At 42.9% G+C, this 21,495-nt stretch overlaps 1 protein-coding gene across 7 annotated transcripts in view; it reads right to left on the minus strand.

Moving 5' to 3' along the window:
* ZDHHC3 (zDHHC palmitoyltransferase 3) overlaps window positions 1-21,495 on the minus strand; it is a 40,146-nt gene that overhangs the window by 7,440 nt on the left and 11,211 nt on the right. For 2 of the 7 annotated variants that reach the window (XM_035129269.3, XM_035129274.3), the window contains exons 2-7: window positions 18,700-18,843; window positions 12,034-12,363; window positions 9,952-10,076; window positions 7,449-7,545; window positions 5,639-5,720; window positions 2,949-3,079 (exon numbers count right to left, since the gene is read on the minus strand). In XM_035129269.3, coding sequence (XP_034985160.1) covers window positions 2,949-3,079; window positions 5,639-5,720; window positions 7,449-7,545; window positions 9,952-10,076; window positions 12,034-12,339 — 741 coding nt within the window. In that variant the 5' untranslated portion in view covers window positions 12,340-12,363; window positions 18,700-18,843. Of the gene's footprint in view, window positions 1-2,070; window positions 2,331-2,948; window positions 3,080-5,638; window positions 5,721-7,448; window positions 7,546-9,951; window positions 10,077-12,033; window positions 12,364-15,645; window positions 15,665-15,700; window positions 15,814-18,699; window positions 18,844-21,495 lie in introns of those variants that run through there. The other 5 variants (XM_035129272.3, XM_088654138.1, XM_088654135.1 and 2 more) reach the window with 4 other exon arrangements.

Raw genomic sequence — 21,495 nt, forward strand, 5'->3', positions numbered from 1 at the left:
GCACCCAATTAAAATTTCATAGCGACAACAAATGTGAGTGACATTGGAAGCAGTGACTGGGTAAAATAACAGTACTGTATAGCCGTACCTTGGAAGTCGAGCGGAATCCGTTCCGGAAGTCCATTCGACTTCCAAAACGTTCAGAAACCAAAGCGCGGCTTCTGATTGGCTGCTGGAAGCTCCTGCCACCAATCGGAAGCCATGGGACGTTCAGCTTCCAAAAATAGTGCACAAACTGGAACAGTCACTTCCGGGTTTGTGGCGTTCGGGAGCCAAAACGTTCAAGAACTAAGCTGTCTGAAAACCAAGGTATGACTGTATAGAACAGTTTCTTCTTTGAAGAGAATTCATATTAACTCTTTCTGCTTTGGCACTGAACTTACGTTCAGCTCCCTAGAAAACATGGATAAGAACAATGCAGTTAACCTGAAAGTGAGCATAGAATTCTTGGAAGGTTTATGCTTAAGCAAATCCCTCTGCAGCCTGGGGGCTGCGGTCTTAAGCATGCTTACTAGGGAGCAAATCCCACATAAAGTGAAATATGCTTAGAATCACAGCATGACATGTAAGTTTAGGCAGCTGAACTTAGACATGTTCACCTGGTAGGATGTGGGTGGGTGTAGGAGATTAAGTAGTGACACTACAGGTTCTGACTCCATTTATGCACTTTCATTGGTTCAAAGTCGTTTACTCCAAGAACCAAGTATTTCCTCCCCACACATAGCAATGGATAGTTAAATATTAGCTCATCATCTGTAGGAGAGGCCCTTTGCAGAAGATGCTCGCAGAAGCGCTTTTTTAAAAAACGGGGTAACTGTGCCCCTGAAAGACCAGGTGTGCAGCCTGGGAGTCATTTTGGACTCACAGCTGTCCATGGAGGCGCAGGTCAATTCTGTGTCCAGGGCAGCTGTCTATCAGCTCCATCAGGTACGCAGGCTGAGACCCTACCTGCCTGCAGACTGTCTCGACAGAGTGGTGCATGCTCTGGTTCTCTCCCGCTTGGACTACTGCAATGCGCTCTACGTGGGGCTACCTTTGAAGGTGACCCGGAAACTACAACTGATCCAGAATGCGGCAGCTAGACTGGTGACTGGGAGCGGCCGCCAAGACCACACAACACTGGTCTTGAAAGACCTACATTCTCTCCCAGCACGTTTCCGAGCACAATTCAAAGTGTTGGTGATGACCTTTAAAGCCCTAAACGGCCTCGGTCCAGTATACCTGAAGGAGTGTCTCCACCCCCATCATTCTGCCCGGACACTGAGGTCCAGCGCCGAGGGCCTTCTGGCGGTTCCCTCACTGTGAGAAGCAAAGTTACAGGGAACCAGGCAGAGGGCCTTCTCGGTAGTGGCACCCACCCTGTGGAAAACCCTCCCATCAGAGGTCAGAGAGATGAACAACTACCTGACATTTAGAAAATACTTAAAGGCAGCCTTGTTTAGGGAAGTTTTTAATATGTGATATTTGATGTGTTTTAATGTTTGTTGGAAGCCGCCCAGAGTGGCAGGGGAAGCCCAGCCAGATGGGCGGGGTATAAATAAATAATAATAATTATTATTATTATTATTATTATCATCATTATTTAAAGATACTACTAAGTTGCCAAGCATAGCTGCATGACAACCTTTTTATATAAGTAAAGGACCCCTGGATGGTTAAATCCAGTCAAAAGCGACTATGGGGTGGCAGCGCCCATCTAGCTTTCAGGCCGAGGGAGCTGGCGTTTGTCCACAGACAGCTTTCCGGGTCATGTGGCCAGCAGGACTAAACCGCTTCTGGTGCAACGGGACACCGTGGCGGAAACCAGAGCGCACAGAAACGTCATTTATCTTCCCGCCACAGCGGTACCTATTTATCTACTTGAACTGGCATGCTTTCGGACTGCTAGGTTGGCAGGAGCTGGGACAGAGCAACGGGAGCTCACCCCGTTGTGTGGATTCAACCTGCCGACCATCTGATCGGCAAGCCCAAGAGGCTCAGTGGTTAGACCACAGCGCCACCTGCGTTGATAATGGATATCAACAAAGGAAATAAACAGGCCTTTCCCTCTGATTTATGAGGGGAAACAAGCAGAGGACAAAAATGACTATTTGGGGTCAGAGTGGCATCTATTTACAGCTGTCAATTCACACACAAAAAATAACATCCTACTAGGGAGGAGCCAAGGAAGAGGGGCAAATATCCATACACACCCCTTGGCAGCCGTGTCGTAACACAGACACATCCATCCTGTGACACAGAAGTTGTGGAAGGATGCAGAGTCTACAGGTTTTCTCCAGGTGTGCCGAGCGAAGCTCAATACTATAACGTAATAGTTCCTCACAATTCTCCTTTGAAAGGGGCAGAAGGCAGAGACCCAAGACATCCACTTTAATCAAACACACTATGGTCCAACAATTTGCATGTTTCCCACCTAACTGGATGGTGAAGATTTTTATTTTAGGATACAGCTCCTCTGCAGGCCCCATTCAAGCTGCACGTGAATAAAAAAATGGCTTTCTACCATGTATCTCATATCGTCTTTGCATGTCACTTCATCGAGGTGTGAACAGTAATAAGAGACAATAGGTTGTACCCAACCAAGTTCTGCCTAGTGTAGACCCACTGATATAGTTAAGTGATGTTTATTAATGTCAATGGGTTTACTCTGAGTAGAACTGACTTTTGCTACAACCCAGTGAAAACTGGGAACTTGGAATTACAGAAGCCGTTAAGATACCAGACTGTTGTGTGAGATTCTAGTCTATTTGGTGGAGTGAAAGAAAACTGCAAGACGATTCTGATTACCATTCATAAAAAAACTTTTTACACATGACTGCCTGGGGAACATGCTCATCAAAGTGAGGAAAGGCGTTTTTCTTAAAAGTGGCACTCACCTACTAGCATAAAGCAAATTCACGCGCTGTACAGAATTGGGGGTGGGAGCAAGAGATCAGGTAAGTACTCACCGTTTCATCAGTGCAGATGGAGTGTACCTGCGTTCCAAACATTACAGACGTGAAGATTAGAAAGAGGAGAGCCTCAAAGCACAAGAGGATAAGGAGGATCACAGTCGTCGGTGGAGAGAAAGAACTGCACTCTGCAAAAACAAAGCGTGATACGGTGTTCCAGGCAGAAGCAGGAGCCAATGGATGTTGTTATAGTACAGGCAACTCCCCGTTTAGGCGCATCCGAATGACAGCGCCAGACCCGGAAGTAGTCTTTATGACATCATAAAGATGTCATGAAAAGGGACACAACAGGGTGGGGAAGATTTAGGTGCGTGGGGGTCTGCAACGGAATCCTCGTGTGAAATGGGAATTATCTGTACAGTTGTACCTTGGTTTTCGAATTCTACCCATTCTGGGAGTCCGTTTGACTCCCGGAACGCTTTGAAAACCACAATGCGGCTTCTGATTGGCTGCAGGAGCTTCCTGCAGCCAATCAGAAGCTGCGCCCGACATTCGGCTTCCAAAAATCGGAACAATCACTTCTGGTTTTCTATCGTTCGGGAGCTGACACGTTCGAGTTCAAAGGCTTCCGAGTTTCCACTGAACTCAGAGTGGGTTACAAAAAACAATGCAATTCAAAAAACAATAGACTAGAGAATTTTTTAAAAAATAAATAAATACCTGCAATTAAAATAGTTAAGAACAGAATTGAGTCTTTTAAGCCTATGTAAATAGTAGTTTTTAGGAATAATCAAAGTCGTTTGCATTTTAGTCATACCACCCAAGTGTAGAATTGGAAATTTGGCTTTGTCAAAACCTCAGTTTTCAGTTTCTTAAAAATAAAAGCTTCTGGCTTTTTTGTTCCGATTGTTTAAATGCACAATGCATGGTTAGATCTCAGTAGCAAAAGTTTGTTTTGGGGGGGCGGAGGGGGGGGACATTGAGCAGAAAGCTGGCAGCCAGAGACATGGTTTCAGCTCTTTGCAGGAGCTTAAGCAAAACAAATATAGAGGGCACAATTTATACACTTCCTAGAAGGTTCTTGTATAAATTGCATAGAATTTGGGTTGCGCTTAAGTGAAAATATTAGCTTTAAGCATTGTGCACTAAATGGAGGCGTGGTATGAGATAGAGAAAGAAGTACCTGTTCAACTGCCAAAGCTAGAACACACTACACCTTTGTGGAAAGGATGTGAGGAATTTAGGCAAATGTTAGTTTTATTGATCTGAAGACATTCAGCTGTGTTGGTCTCTTGCAACATGAACAGCAAAGTATTGTGACCCCCTAAAAACTACCCAAATTCATGCTGTGATAGAATCTGGGTTCCTATTCCAATCAAGTACAGTGGTACCTTGGTTCTCAAATGCTGAAAACCCGGAAGTAAGTGTTCCGGTTTTTGAATGTTTTTGGATGTTGAACGTTTGATGCGGTTGTCGGCTATTGTTTCAGGGGTGCCTGCGCCAATCAGAAGCCATGCCTTGGTTTTCAAACATTTCAGAAGTCAAAGTTTGGCGTTTTATTTTTGCTAGTTATTTTGCGTTTTTGTTTTTGAGGCTTTTCTGGTTGGTTAATTTGTTTTTGTGGCTGTGTGGAACCCAGTTCAGCTACTGATTGATTGATTGATTGAGCGACTGCAGAAATGGATAAAAGCCCCCCACCCAAACAATGACTATCTTCAGTGCAAGGAAGAATACTCTCTTATTTATTTTATAGTACAGTACATTGATTGTTGCTTTCATTTTATGGATCAATGGCCTCGTTAGATAGTAACATTCATGTTAAACTGCTGTTTTAGAGGTTGTTTTTAAAAGTCTGGGACAGATTAATCCGTTTTGCATTACTTTCTATGGGAAAGCGCGCTTTGGTTTTGGAACGCTTTGGTTTCGGAACGGACTTCCGGAATGGATTAAGTTTGGGAACCAAGGTACCACTGTATCTCTCCAGAGCTTTGACCTAGCCCTGGGCTCTTGTGCATTCTGAAAGCTAGAGAGGACTATTATACATGGTTGTCTTTAATACATTGATCATCATCTATGTAACCTACACTGTGACCTTAGGGCGAAGGGCAGGAAATCTCAAAATAAATAAAACACAAAAGTGTAACCGATGCTCTGCTTTAAATTTATTTTTTTGTAGAAGAGAGGGAGAAAATTAATATAAAACAAGTTCAGTCACAGCACATAGATTAAACTGTTAAGAGGAATTTTTCAAAGCCTTACAAAATAGGCGCCTCACTCTGCTTCACACAAGGAGAGGTTATTATTTTATTGTAGGGGTTCACTGAAACATGAAATGCTCTATGTTTCTTGTAACACATGTCTGTGAGCGTTGTACCATGCAGATGGTCTCCAATGGGGTAGTTTTACCCAAATCTGAGTAGGATGGGAAAACAGCTTTTAAAAAAATGTGTCACTTAATAGAGTCTTCAGAGCATTGGCTCAAGAGCAAAACGAAGGATGCTGAACAGTCCCTGGCCTCTGAGAGTTCTTCAAACTTATACAGGACCTAAAGGGGCTGATTCGTGCACAAAAGCACAGTAGGAAGAGACTATTCTGCATGTCTGGATACCATCCTGATTTGGCAAAACCTGCACAAAGCAACTTTGTGGCTCGGGGGGCACAAAGCAATTATTTCCCACACATTTCGCTAGCTCGAAAAGAATCGGATCCAGTTCACGAGAAAGCATTGCATCTGTCCATATACTCACTTGTCCAGTCTTCTTCAAAGCAATACAGGAAGTGAAATCCAACCATGATCAGGGCATGCAGGGAAATAAGTGCTATATACATCTGAAACACAATACGATTTTGAACTATGAAGACACAGAGATTTCAAGGCGCATTTCTGCATGCCCCAAATTTGTTTGCCGGTTTTAAGCTGAAGCCGAAATCAAAGACATGGCATTCGGGACAGATAAATATATTCAAGCTCGCATGCTTATAGAGATCGCCTTATCTTCAACCTTATCTCCTAAATTACTTCTGCCAAACAATTAATAGGCCTAGCTATATCCAGTGGAAAAATACCTGGAGCAAACTGACTGAACAAGAGGTCTATTCTTCTCTAACAATACTGAACTATGAGAAAATGGCAAGGGTAAGAGGGAATCTATTCTGCCATGCGATAATAGCAGGGTGTTTTCCCCCCAAGCCAGGTCAAACCCTTTTGAAATATGATTGTTTATCAAGCAAGCAAATTAATCTATAGAAGATAGACTTGATTTAAATCATTTTGTTTTTACAGAAAGACTCATTCTTGCTGGTACAATCTTAATATTTACAACCAGATGAAGGTTTCATCTTTGGAATAGTAATTTTTTCAGAGTAGTTTTTACAGTTATATAAAAATGACTGATTTGGTTATACTATTAGAAATACACAGACAGATAATTATGAAATTATTGTGAGGTTTAATAAGTTAACTGTTTATATTTGGACAACTTTTCTGCTGTACTTTATTGGAAGGAGACACTTCCTTAATAACAAATTATTTAACTAAAACAATAACATTATAGCATATGTATCCATGTTTGTTAACTGGTGTGGTTAAACAATTTTTTAAAAAAACTTAGACTGAGGTTTAGCACACATAAAAAACTTAAAACAAATCCTTATTTCCTGATGAATAACCTTTGGACTATAACAGGCACAGGCAAACTCGGCCCTCCAGATGTTTTGGGACTACAATTCCCATCATCCCTGACCACTGGTCCTGTTAGCTAGGGATCATGTGAATTGTAGTCCCAAAACATCTGGAGGGCCGAGTTTGCCTATGCCTGGGCTATAATGTAACTTAAATAGAAAACTATATTTAGAAAGATTTTTCCTCGAAATGTATTCTATTTTAAAAATCCGATTTAAATAAAAAAAATTGATTTACATTTTTAAAAATCTATTATTTTTTTAAAAAATAATCATTATCCACCCCTGCTTAGAAAGGACCAAAGGCAACCTAGTCTCCCCTGCTGCCGAATGCAAGGCTGCTTTAAGCCACACACTTCTCTCTTCAAACTCAAATCAGCTAAGTTTGTTCTGGGTATAAGCTTTCGTGTGCATGCACACTTCTTCAGATACATGAAAGCTTATACCCAGAACAAACTTAGTTGGTCCCTAAGGTGCTAGTGGACAATTTTTTAATTTGAATGGATGATTATTATTGTGTCCTGATATGTAAAATCACAGCATTCAAAGAGGATATACCTTCTTTTTCACATAAGTGTGTGTGTGTACATATATATGTACATAAATATACATATATGTATGTATGTTGCCCACCACTGTGAAATCTGATCCAATCCAAGATGGGATGGTTTAAATAGGTAATAATGGATACCTTTGCCAGCTTGCTTTTATCCTTTTAGACTACTTTGACCCGCACATTTTGCAGTGTTAACAATCCATTACTTTCCCACAAGAAGTGCAGTGTAATTATTTCAGCCGATAGCCACAGAAGTCCCACTTGACATTTCAAGGCCCCTTTATGAATTCCAGGAAAAATCCACACAATGAACTACTTACTGTAAACAGTACAAAGTACTTCTGGTTGTTCTCTCCTACGCAATTGTTAACCCATGGGCAGTGGTGATCCATTTTCCGTATACACCTCTTGCAAACACTAAAAGAGAAACACACACCGTAAATCAAATGCACATCGTAAATCCTTGTGGACTTGTAAAAGGGTAAATGAGTATTGGGAAATAATCCATAATGAAGTGAAGAAAAAAATGTTTAAAAGTACTTTCCCAAAAAAAACCCAGAGTCCTTTCTGTCAGTGATAATTCAGACTGAAATTTCCAGGTGTCAAAAATGGTTATTTATGTAAGCTACTAGTGTGGCCTGTGTTTTGTTAGTGGGTGCTTCCTGCAGCCAATCAGAAGCAGCGCTTTGGTTTTTGAACGTTTTGGAAGTCAAACTGACTTCCAGAAAGGATTCCGTTCGACTTCCAAGGTACAACTGTATACAAATCGAAGTGGAATTCCATCCACTTCAAAGACCCATGTCTTCTCCTGATATCAGATCGCAATAGAACTATTTCCACTTGGCCAAAAGCTTGAGGTCACATTATTTTAGGTGAACAACTTCATCCAGCTGATGGAGGAAAACCACCACTTGACACGGAAAACGGGTGCATCTAAGATGTACAGTGGGACCTCGCAAGACGAATGCCCTGCAAGACAAATTTTTCGCAAGACGAATGTGTCTTGCGATCTGATGGTGACTCACAAGATGAATTCGTTTTGCGAAAAATTCGTCTTGCAACCCAGAGATGCATTTTAAATAAAAGGACACATTCTACTCATGTAAAAACACACTGATTCCTGGACCGTCCACGGGCCGGATTTAGAAGGCAACTGGGCTGGATCTGGCCCCCGGGCCTACCCTTTGCTGTCGGTCGAGGCTCAGGTGGCCTCAGTGGCCTGGAGGGTCTTCCATCAGCTTTGGCTGGTGGCCCAGCTACGCCCCTACCTGGACAGGGATAGCCTAACTAACTGTTGTCTATGTTCTGGTAACCTAAAGGTTAGATTACTGCAATGTGTTATATGTAGGGCTGCCTCTGAAGACGGTTTGGAAACTTCAGCTAGTGCAGAACTCAGCGGCCAGGTTGCTCAAGACGGTTTGAGCGTATTACACCGATCCTGGTCTGACTGAAATGGCTACCAATTAGTTTCTGGGCCCAATTCAAAGTGCTGGTTTTGACCTATAAAGCCTTAAACGGCTCAGGATTGCAATACCTCAAGGACCGCCTCTTTCCATATGAACCTACCCAGACCCTGAGATCATCTTCTGAGGCCCTTCTTTGTGTGCTTCCTCCTTGAGAGGTCCAGAGACTGGCAACACGAGAAGAGACCTTCTCTGCAGTGGCTCCCCATCTATGGAATGCTCTCCCCAGGGAAGTTTGCCTGGCGCCTTCATTATACTTTTAGGCGGCAGACAAAAACGTTCCTTTTTAACCAGGCCTTTGGTTGATTTGATTGACATACTCTCTTATTCTATTGGGAGCCGCCCACAGTGGCTGGGGAAACCCAGCCAGATGGGTGGGGTATTAATAATAATAATGATAATGATGATAATAACAATAACAATAATAATAATAAATGTGGATTGGGGGCTATTGGGTTGTTGTTCCTATTTTGATTATGTATTTTGTGGTTTTACATTTTGATTTTATTCTGTGAACCGCCCTGAGACCTCCAGGAATAGGGCGATATAAAAATAATATAAATGATTAATATAAATAAAAAACAAGAGCCGAAATGCAGCGAAGGTGCAAATGAAACATGGAAATGTGCTTGCATCACAATAATGACCAGTACAACCAGCCGTATACAATGGTGCCTCGCTAGACGAATGCCCTGCAAGACGATTTTTTCGCTTAACAAATAGGTTTTGCGATCGGAGGTTGCCTAGCAAGACGACGAGGTTTTCTATGGCCGCCGCTTCATCTTGCGAAGCATGGCCATAAAAACCTCCGATCACAAAACCTACATTTGTCTAGCGAAAGGGGCATTTGTCTAGTGAAAGGGGAACCAGCTGTAGCAAGGAAAGAAGGCAAAGGAAGATCAGCTGAGAGGCGCTGACAGCTGTAGCTGGTTCCCCTTTGTGTTCCGCTGGTCTCTGCCGGTTGTCATGAGCAGTGAGGGGCAACCGGCAAAGACCAGCGGAACACTAGCATGGGAAGAAGGCAATGGTTTTTCCCCAATCCGATCCAGGCGGGAGGCGGCAGCGAGAAGAGCTTCTCCCCGCCACCGCCTCGCGCACAGCCGGCATCAGACGGGGCTTCGGAGATCTTCCGACGCCAGTCCCCCGGAGCCCATAGGAGCGCATTGATTAAGTTTCAATGCATTCCTATGGGAAACCGGGACTCGCTAGATGAAAAATTCGTTACACGAATTGACTCGTGGAACGAATTAAATTCGTCTAGCGAGGCACCACTGTACTGGGTTACTGCAGATGTAACGTATCAAGCCATCCATCTCATCATCATCGTAAGTAAACCATAAACAAAAGAAAGTGCCCCTACCTGCAGTGATGTGCTCTGTCAGGTTTGATGCTACAGCATTTTGGACACTTGTAAACTACTTGCCCGGGCTTCAGCTGCAAACTTTCTATGAACTCTTTTGTGGCGTTACCTTTGGGCACTGCACCCTGCAAATGAAAATAAAAGGGTTTTGGAGTGCTTTCAGTCACGATCAGAAAAAGCTCAAGAGGCCCCATCACAGAATTGCTGAATATACAGGGTAAAGTTAAACTTCGCTCTCCTGGGTACATTAACAGAGTTCTGTTGAAATGGTATTCAACATCAGTGCAAACATTTTGAAAAGTTAAAAAACACAGGACCCTCACCAACCCCGGGTTGGTACAACCAGCCTGGAACTCTTCCATTAACTATAGTTTCCCGTTACAGTGGCATCTTGGTTCTCAAATGCCTTGGTACTCAAACAACTTGGAACCTGGAAGTAAGTGTTCCGGTTTGCGAACTTTTTTCGGAAGCCAAACGTGCTCCGTTTTGAACGCTACCCTTCCATTTTGGGTGTTACACTGAGGTCTGTCTGTTTTTGCTATTTCTTTTGCGTTTTTGTTTTCGCGGCTCTTTTCCGTTTTGTTTTTGTGACTGTGTGGAACCCAGTTTAGCTACCGATTGATGGATTCTGTGACTGCAGTTTACCGCTTTCATTTTATGGATCCATGGTCTCATTAGATAGTAAAATTCATGTTAAATTCATGTTTTAGGGGTTGTTTTTAAAAATCTGGAACGGATTAAACCATTTTGCATTACTTTCTATGGGGAAGCGCACCTTGGTTTTGGAATTGTTTGCTTTTGGAACGGACTTCCGGAAGGGATTAAGTTTGAGAACCAGGGTACCACTGTATGTCCAAACTGGGGGACTCTGGTTAACGACTTCAGAGCAAGGCAGGACACGAAGACCATTTCAAACCATGGCTTCTTATTCTGACTTATTCTGAAGCCATCAGCCACTTTCCCTGCTGAAGTGTAATGGGAAGCTGTAGTTAATGGAAGTCCTGTTCATTTGAAATGTGAAACAATACAGGGATAGAGGGAAGACCATGGATTTTAATGCCTCTTTCAAGGTCGGCTAGAACTCAAAATGAAAGGTTAGGAAAATGGAAACAGGCCCACCCATTTTGCTAGACTGGGAGATTCCCATCTATGTCATCTGTTACTAATTTGCAAGCTGAAGCCCATAGATAACATTTGGGCAATAATCCAGAGAAGAACATAAATCAAGACTTAAACGCAAAGGGGAAAGCTGCTTCTTCATTGAAATTTCAATCTCGCAGCCCTCTAAAGAGCTGAAAGTTTGAAACAGTACTTTAGACAGGACCCACAGTTAAAATACACTTGGATAAACCTTGGGCGTCCTTCAATAGCCACTAGCCAGTGCTAACACAAAAGACGGAGCAAACGCTTTTACAGTATTCAGAATAGATTTTGGTCGCGGTGGAACTTTCCCAAAGAAACAGGAATGCAAGACAGGCTTTCCCCAGCTTTTCATGCCACAACATGTCAGCAGCATTGCACATACTACTGAAGAGAGAGAAAAGGACAGACTTCTTCTCCATCCTCTTTCATATCTTATTCAAATGATGCCTTATTGCCACTCCATAGCTTCATTGAATCATGACTCCAGTATAATGATCTGCCCCACCCCCACAAAAATGCATATAAAGGGACAATGCTTCAAATAAATCAGGTTGATAGAAACCCAGACGTTTTATCAATACAGTGGAACCTCGGCTCTTGAACTTAATCCGTTCCGGAAGTCCATTCAACTCCCGGAACCGTTCAAAAACCAAGGCACATCTTCCGATTGGCTGCAGGAGCTTCCTGCGCTCAAGCAGAAGTCGCGTCGGACGTTTGGCTTCCAAAAAACGTTCAAAAACCAGAAAACTTACTTGCAAGTTTTCGGCGTTCGGGAGCCGGTTTGTTCGCCAACTAAGCTGTTTGAGAACCAATGTTCCACTGTATCGTGCTTGTGTGTGTTCAACAGGTTCAATCTAGAATATTTAGTCCCTAAATCTCCCTCAAAAGAACAAGAGAACTAGCTAGCAGCTGGTTAATATAGCCTGAGAGGAAACTTACTGGATCTGTTACCATAGCTCTCATGTGCGAAGCCAGAGCCAGGAATGCCAATGTGTTGAAAACTATGGCGTTGATCACACTGTAAATATAGTCTCTGGAGGGAAGCAGCATTACGAGGATGACCACAAAGTCGGCATAGAGGACCAGGAACCAAGTGACGACCGCACAGGCAATACCACAGCCATCACGGATAAACCACATTGTTCCCGAGGAACCACGGCTGGGAGGTGGAACGCACTGGTCCGGTTGAAGGTATTCCGGTTTCCTCTCAATATCTCTGCAGCGGTGGATTGGAGGAATCATCATAGGCTATAATGTCCATTCTTGCATCTGGAAAAAAAGATGAAAAATAAGGAACGGTCCTTTGTCTCATGAACTTCGTCTCTAGGAACTGTATTAAAGGGAGATTCATTGGGGGGGGGGGGCTCGTTTAAAAAAATCATGGTGGTGGTGGTGGTTATTGAACCGGGGGTCTTAGGGTAGTTCACAGAATAAAATCAAGATATAAAACCACAAAATACCTAATAAAAATAAAAAAAACCCAGTGTTATGTGCGTAACACTTCACAACCAAACACGTTTTGGCATGCTGCATTAACATTAAAATTAATATGAATAAATTGGGTATACATTTCCCATTTTGGACTGATTCTTTTTTTAAGTTTAAAAGATCAATATGGCACAGGGATATAAAGGAAAATTGTTAATGAAACTTGAGATCGCCTAGGAATGCTACAAGCACCTACTATTCTACCACACATGCTACAAGGACTTGTAATTTCCAAACCATGAATGGCTCGTTTTCATTGTAGAGGCCGATGGCGACAAGTTTTATTTTACAGTATAGGTACAATTAAGATGAGTTCTCAGGCTGTTTGGATACGCAAGTGGAATCCATAAATAAATGTTCCATGCTGTATTACACACAGAGCGAGACACAAAACTATATCCACATACAGAATCAGCTCCTGAGAACGTTCTAAAAATTCAAATGAGGAATTCTATTCCTTAATATGGGTTATATGTAATTAATGACAATCTCACTGCAAGACCGTGAGTTGATTATTCTAATTATCACTGTTCAGATTGAGCAAACACATAAATGGAAATTGCTCAAGGTCCACAAATTAAAAACTAGTTGAACAGGGCATGAGCTACATTATGCACAAGTAAGTATTCTGCAATTACTACCGTGTTTCTCACATTTTAAGACACCGTCTTATATTTGTTTTACTCAAGAAAATAAGCCTATGGCTTATTTTCGGGGGGTGTCTTTTTTTTTTTTACCAACCGGTAAGTTGCTGCTGCTGCTCAAGCACCGACAAAGCGCCCAGCAGCACGCACTGCGTGGAGTCCCGAGCAAGCGGGACCCAGCAGCGCACCCCGCTGAAGCGCCGACAAAGCGCCCAGCAGCGCCACGCGGACCACCCCGAGCCAGCGGGACCCAGCAGTGCTCTATAGCACTTTGAATCCTCCTCCTCCTCCTGCGGCTCGGGGCGCTCTGTGCGGCGCTGCCGGGCACTTTGTCGGCGCTTCAGCTGGGTCCCGCTGGCTCGGGGCTCCACGCGGCGCGCACTGCTGGGTGTTTTGGCGAGGCCCTCCAGAACTGCACTTACGGTAGCACTACGGCTTATTTTCAACGCATGAAAATCGTGCCATGGCTTATTTTATAGGCACATCTTAAAATGTGAGAAACACGGTACTGTTTAGAGAAGGCCGGGAGGGGATAGTTACCAAGAGGATATTTATTTTTAGCCGGAATAGGTTGGGGTTTTGTGTTAACTAAGACAAAGGAAATTACAATCTCTGGGAAGAGACTCTTCTGTGCTACGGCTTCACGCTAGTTTTCAATCCATTAATCATATTCAAGACTTAAATTGTGAGAAGCCCTAGAAACCCAGTAACCTCCCTTCTACCCACCACTTTAAACATTCAATGGATTTTTTTAAAACCTGCAATTTCCAATTGGGAAAACATTTAAACTCAGCAATCCTTTCTTCTTTGGCCATCACTCGTAGCCAAGGAAGATTGTCTTCCATAAACATGGTTTTAACAATGAGTCTGTAAGTGACTGTGGATGCCAATTCTGGATCCACACGTCCTTCCACAGTGGGGACATTGGTTTCCAGGCGGGAGTTGATCACGGTGAGGGTTTGCCAAGCGTGCCTTCCTCTTAGCGCGTTTCTCCCTTGCGTCCTGAGTTCGAGTGTCTTCAAAGCCCATGACACCTTTGGTAAAGGCTGTTCTCCAACTGGAGCGCTTGCAGGCAAGCCTTTCCCAAATGTTGGCGTTTATACTACATTTTTAAAAATTTGCCTTGAGACAGTCTTTAAACCTTTTTTGTTGACCACCAGCATTACGCTTTCCATTTGTAAGTTCGGAATAGAGTAGTTGCTTTGGAAGGCGGTCATCAGGCATCCGCACAACATGACCAGTCCAACGAAGCTGATGTTGAAGAATCATTGCTTCAACACTGCTGATCTTTGCTTCTTTACGAGATTCCCAACGGCTTCGCTCACAAGGGTCATAGGACCGTGCAAGCCCACTCCCCACGGCAAGGTGGTGATCCAGCGAGTGAGACTCAGCAATTAAACAAGTTTATCACTGACTTCTGTTCGGAATCTGGGATACAGGTGGTAATGCTGTAACAGCTTTACACACTTGCATTGCCCCCGCATCTGCCTCCCCATGCTCGGCAAATGTCCAAATGCTGAGAATTAAAGATCAAAAGACACCACCTTTGCAGCTTCGCAACCCACCACAGATGGCAAGGCTTTGTCTGCAATGATAACCACAGCGACGGCAGCTTCCTATTCTTGAAGCCAACCAGAACTACATCTGCCTCCACCCCAGGGTGGATAAAAATGAATGTTTTTTTTTTAAAAAAAAATTAAAATAAATTTAAAAAAATTTTTTTAATTAAATCGGATTTTAAAAAATGAAATGATTTTTTGGGGGAAATCTTTCTAAAGGTAGTTTTCTAGTTAAGTTACATTATAGTCCAAAGGCTATTCATCAGGAAATAAGGATTTGTATTTAAGTATGTAGCATGAGGCTTTGTATGCAATGTTTTAAATGTTTTGGTAAATGAATTCCATTAATCCACTTACAATGTCATGCTCTTGCAGAGGTTTCTGTAAGATTATTTGGGGCAGTTTTTCTAACAAGAAGATAATTATCACAGGTGCTTGTTTTTGCAGTTCTCAAAAGTGTGAATCTGTGTCTGCCTTTTCTTCAAAGGGAAAAATATTATAAGCATACACAGTTGAAGAAAAAAACCTTAAACCCATTGTTCCTTTCCAAATTTATATACAAAGAATTTTAGTTAAATAAATTGTTTAAATTGTTATTAAGGAAATGATTATTCCAATAAAGTACGGCAGAAATGTTACCCAAATATAAACTTAATAAACCTCACAATAATTTCATAATTATCGGTCTATGTATTTCTAATAGTATAACCAGATCAGTATTTTTTTGGTATAACTGTAAAAACTACTCTCAAAATTTATTATTCCAAAAATGAAACCTTCATCCGCCTGTAAATATTAAGATTATACCAGCAAGAATGAGTCTTTCTGTAAAAAAAAAAAAGATTTAAATCAAGACTTACCAACTAGTGATTTAAATTGTGATTTAAATCGATTTGATTTAAATCAAATCCGTTCTGCTCCATCCTCTCAGCAATAGCCACCAAGCCTCCGGGAATCCAGATTACTCTAAATCAGCCTTCCCCAACCTTGGCTCCTCCGGGTGTTGCTTGACGAAAACACCCATAACCCCCTACCACTGACCATGTTGGCTGCGAACTGCATTTCAAGAACATCTGGGAAAGCCGAGGTTGGGGGAAAGTGTCTCCATACAAGAGACTCCAAAGCCATAAACCTAACCATTAGGAAATCTTCTGCAAAGTCAATGAATAGAGCTGGGTCCGTCCCTCCCCTCCAAAAAACCTCCCCAACCTGTTTGACCAGATTCAACACTGGGGGAAAGGCCGTAGGTGTGGGTAAGCGAAGCGTCTTCAAACTACTGTTTCAAACTCTTGCCTGCTTTTAAGCCTTACAGTGCTGTAGTCATTCTCCGATCCAGTTATGGATTATCAACCGCCTCACATTTTTATGGTGTCAAAATACAAGGGTGACCTTCTGGGAGCACCCATTCTTCAAGCGAGAAGCACTTTGTGGTTTGAGCAAATCACTGGAGCTCATTCCCGTTCCTCCGCCTATAATACTGCAGTATTAGTTATGTAACACCTTACGCAGAGCTGTTGTGAGAATGAGTAACATCAAGATTATGCAGCTGAGGGGCAGAGCTGCCTATAATCAAATAATACATTCACGAAGAGCAAAGACCTCTTTAAGCGGAAGAGAAAAGAAAAACAACAGAAGAACGAACAGTCTCCATTGAAAGCAGTGCCTGTGTCCAGGCAGCAAACATTTTAATGACTTCTCAAAAGCTAAATGGACACGAAAATCAGGGTACAGTACTTATTGAGAAGAAAAGACTCCCTGGAAAAGACCCTGATGTTGGGAAAGATGGAGGCACAAGGAGAAGGGGACGACAGAGGACGAGATGGTTGGACAGTGTTCTCGAAGCTACAAACATGAGTTTGACCAAACTGCGGGAGGCAGTGCAAGACAGGAGTGCCTAGCGTGCTCTGGTCCATGGAGTCACGAAGAGTCGGACACGACTAAACGACTAAACAACAACAATTATTGACAGTAGCTGAAAGTGTCATAAAAGTGACTGGAATTATTGGGATTATAACCGTCCCTTTCAATCCGACAAATCATTATGGCGCACCTACAACATCCCCGACTGAGAAAGTTGACAGTGAGACCTCCGTGCCTAATTTTCTCACGAGGAACTGAGTGAAATAGTGAAGACCGAGACAGAATTCCAGGCCTTGCTGACAAATTAAAAACCAACAACAGCTCCAGATGACATCCTCGCAAGAGCTCTTAAAAGAACTCAAATGTGAAATTGCTCATTTTCTAACAAAAATATGTAATTCGCCCCTAAGACTGGCGAGGACCAAAACTCAGTAGTGTAACACCAGTGGATTCCAGGAAATTACAGGCATTAGCTTGATGTTAGTTCCAGGAAAACTGGTGGAAGGCATTATTAAAGATATAATCAGCAAGTATATAGAAAATGTCTTGCAGGAGAAGAAACATCATGGCTTACACAGAGTTAAGTCTTGTCCTTTCAGAGCACAGTGGTACCTCCAGTTGCGAATGGGATCCGTTTCGGAGGTTTGGCCGTATCCTGAAGTTTTCACAACCGGACGACCGCTTCTGTGCATGCACGAGCGGCGAAACACTTCCGGGTTTGCCACTTTAACAACCCGAAGTTTACGTTACCCAAGGGTAACGTAACCCGAGGTTCCACTGTACTTTGAGAGCATCAATAAGCACATCAATAGGGGAGATGCAGTAACTGGTTAAAGAATTGGAAGTCTCAAGAGTAGGGGGGGAATGGCAGTTCTCTCAAAGGAGGGGTGTAAGAAGTGGGGTTCCCAAGGATCTGTATTGGGGCTGGTACTTTTTAAACTTGTTTTTAAATGATTGGCATTTGGGGGTTAGGAATGGGATGGCTTGGTTTGCTGACTGCTCTGGGTGGTTTAATCTAAAAAGGATCTCTCTAAACTGGGTGAATGGGCATTAAAATCAGAAATGCAGTTCAATGTAAGAGAGTGCAAAGTGATGTTCACTAGGGCAAATAACACATGATTTCACGTAGACGCTTCCGGCACATGAAGCAGCCAGGGAAAGTAGCAGATCGCTTGATGAAGATGTCGACCAAGTGAATGGCAGCCGTGAAAAGATTCCAAGTTAGGGATCATTAGATTGAAAGTAAAATTGCCAATATTCATGGTGTGACTCCGCTTTGAATATTGTGCTCAGTTCTGATTGCCACATCTCAAAATGGATGTTGTAAAAGCTGGAAAGTTTCAGAAAAGGGTAGCCCAAAAGGGGCTGGAACAACTCCCCTACGAGGAAAGGTTACAACATTTGGACTTAAGTGCTGGCTATGAGTGAAGTGTATAAAATTGTCCATGTTGTGGGGAAAGTGGGGAGAAGGGAGTTTTTCTTCCTCTCATATAACAGTAGAATTACACTGAGTAAAAGCGAGTTAAGGGACGCGGGTGGCGCTGTGGTCTAAACCACTGAGCCTAGGGCTTGCCGATCAGAAGATCGGCAGTTCGAATCCCTGCGACGGGGTGAGTTCCTGTTGTTTGGTCCCAGCTCCTGCCCACCTAGCAGTTCGAAAGCATGTCAAGTGCAAGTAGATAAATAGGTACTGCTTTGGCAGGAAGGTAAACGGCATTTCCGTGCGCTGCTCTGGTTCGCCAGAAGCAGCTTAGTCATACTGGTCACATGACCCGGAAGCTGTCTGTGGACAAACGCCGGCTCCCTTGGCCTATAGAGCGAGATGAGCGCCGCAACCCCAAAGTCGTCCACGACTGGACCCAATGGTCAGGGGTACCTTTACCTTTTTAAGAGCGAGTTAATTCAAGGCTCAGTAGGTAATGGCTGCAAGCCTGGAACCTACTCCCATGTCTTTTTTAAAAAAAATACATTTTAATACTGCTAAAAACCACTACCAATTAACCACAAACACCCAGCCTCCAAAATACAGTACAAAACTGAATGTAAAGGGTTACCTAGCAACCAGGATACAGGGCCAACTAGGGCCTTTGGCTGTGGGATGGAGAGAAGGGGGCATCAAACTTCTGGGTCTGATAAGGATACCATCACCAAGGAGCCTTTGACCCTCCGCATCTCGGCTGGGGAGAAGCTGGCCATTCCTGAGAAGATATAAAAGTTATCTAAATGTTCTCCAAGGTATTTGCTTTCCTGCAACTGTTAGCATTCAACAGTGTCTTTGTTGACATAACATAGGTGCGCGCACACAGATGCCCAGATAGTTGGCCGGCTTGAAGCTGAAGCCAATTTGCTTTTAAATAAGTCGGTTTTGCCAGTAGCATGCATGCTTAAACTTTCTGAGACCGACTGCATGCTTTCAAGGATCCAGAATCTCTGCATCGCCGAATTTGGTGATTCAGCCAAGAGTAACAAGTTCTCAAATAGCAACAGGTACTTGCAAAGGATATTAGTTAACATAGCAAATATATCAATAAACTCTCCTTTAATATCCAGTGGAGGGGTCACCTCGCTCTCTCTTTTGTTTTATTTATTTGGGGTTTTTGCTATTTTTGGTGCTGCCTTCCTTTCTATTGTAGTCATTTCCATTTTCCAGAAAGCCAGGTATAGGATAATCACAGAACCCTTTGTCTGATACGCAGTGCCACAGAATAAGTCTTCAACTGGCTATACTGTTAAGAGATTTTTTTTATATTAACTGCAGTGGAAAAGAGGAGGTGATTTTAGTTGGGATAGTGGCTGGGAAGCAACATGGTGTGTGCTGCAGGCCCAATGAAAATTGGGATATCGACACATCTACGTTTAAAAAAATTTAAACCTCCTGATGTGGCTACTAATCAGGCAGGTAATGTAACAGGTAACTTGACCCCTACTCAGTTCCATCTTCCAGAATGAACGCACAAAAGCACCTTAGATTCAACTACTGCTCTACCACCCAACCCCATATGGCCTACTCTTAGTTAGTGGCAGCTCTCCAAGGTATCAGGGTCAGTCCCATTGCCAGCTCAAGCCCTGAAGATGCAGAAGTCTCCTCCTCTTTGATTTTTCATATTCCCAAAGACGCTCACCTACTTTCCCATTCACTGCTCTGTAGCTTGAGTCCTCCCCAAGCAGCCTAGATATTTATAGCTTAATTAACAGTGTCTACTCCACCCTCCTGTTTCTTCACTTCATTTTAGAACAGACTCAGTGGGTAATCATCAGCTTGTCTATAGGAAAATCTGTTATATTTTTCTGCTGCAAAAACACACAGGGTGGCCCGCACAAATAATAATAATATACCCTTCCACCTGCTTTTCATGAAAGGCTAGCTGAAATTTGCTTTTACTGACTCCGAGATCAATGCTATGTTAAGAGACACAAGCTCCCCATTTTCATGTACACTGTTTTTTCCCCTCTGTGCTAATTGGTCTTTTAATTTATTTTTAAATGGATTTTCATACGTTCAGTTTTTAAATTTTTTATGTACAATATAAAATAATAATCTGCTTGGAATTAAGAACTGCTTCATATGGTACAGAAAAAAGATGGGATTCCTATACCTCCACTATGAAATGATCGTGTCTTTTATGTAAAATTCAAACAACACTTTGTCTGAAAATAAATTTACTCAAGAGGCCTTGAGCAAACACGACTCCCACGTACAAGATTGTTCAGATCCTTAAAAAAAATTCAAAACAAATAGCAGAAAATCTGTGTCATAAATACAGGGTGCTTGGTATAAACTGCTCACTTATATGGTACAGTGCTACCTTGGTTCTCAAACTTAATCCATTCTGGAAGTCCATTCCAAAACCAAAGCGTGCTTTCCCATAGAAAGTAATGCAAAATGAATTAATCCGTTCCAGTCTTTTAAAAACAACCCCTAAAACAAGAATTTAACATGAATTTTACTATCTAACGAGACCATGGATCCATAAAATGAAAGCAATAAACAATGTACTGCAGCCACACAATCCATCAATCAGTAGCTGAACTGGGTTCCACACGTTCACAAAAAATAAATACAGTAATACCTCGGGTTACGAACGCGATCCGTTCCGGATCGCAGTTCGTAACCCGAATAGTTCGCAAACCGAGCGCTATGGGCGCCGCCATTTTGCACATGCGCAAAGCGCGCGATCGCGCGCGCGCGGCTTATGCGCACGCGCGGGCGGCGAAAACACTTCCGGGGTTGCGCAGTTCGTAACCCGAACTGTTCGCAAACCGAGGTGGTCGTAACCCGAGGTACGACTGTAAATGCAAAAACAAAAGCGCAAAATAAATAAATAGCAAAAACAGACAGACCTCAGCAGACAACACTCAAATCGGAAGCATAACACTCAAAACGGAGCATGTTCAGCTTCTGATTTATTTATTTATTGCAAACCGGGTTTGCAGTGTTTGGCTTCCAAGTTGTTTGAGTACCAAGGCATTTGAGAACCAAGGTACCACTGTGCTTGAATTCATACTGGATGCCACATGTAGCCTTGACCTGGGATCAGACGCTGAGTCCTCAGAGGACAAACCAGACATCAAACATGTCCACTTGATGGGTCATCTGGGTCAATGAGTAAGATGTCTGCTTGTGAGTAAGCAATCCCTGGTACGCCTTCACTGCCAGGAGGTGTGACTTAGGCAGTAAGAATATACTGTTGTACCTTGGATCGGAACTCGTACATTTTGGTTCCTGAATGCTGCAAACCCAGGAGTGTTCTGGTTTGCGAACTATTTTTGGGAGCCAAACGTCCAATGGGGCTTCCGCAGCTTCCAATTGGCTGCAGGAGCTTCCTGCAGCCAATCAGAAGCCACGCTTT

Source organism: Zootoca vivipara, chromosome 11, assembly GCF_965207765.1.
Source record: "Zootoca vivipara chromosome 11, rZooViv2.hap1.1, whole genome shotgun sequence".
Lineage (NCBI taxonomy): Eukaryota > Metazoa > Chordata > Lepidosauria > Squamata > Lacertidae > Zootoca > Zootoca vivipara.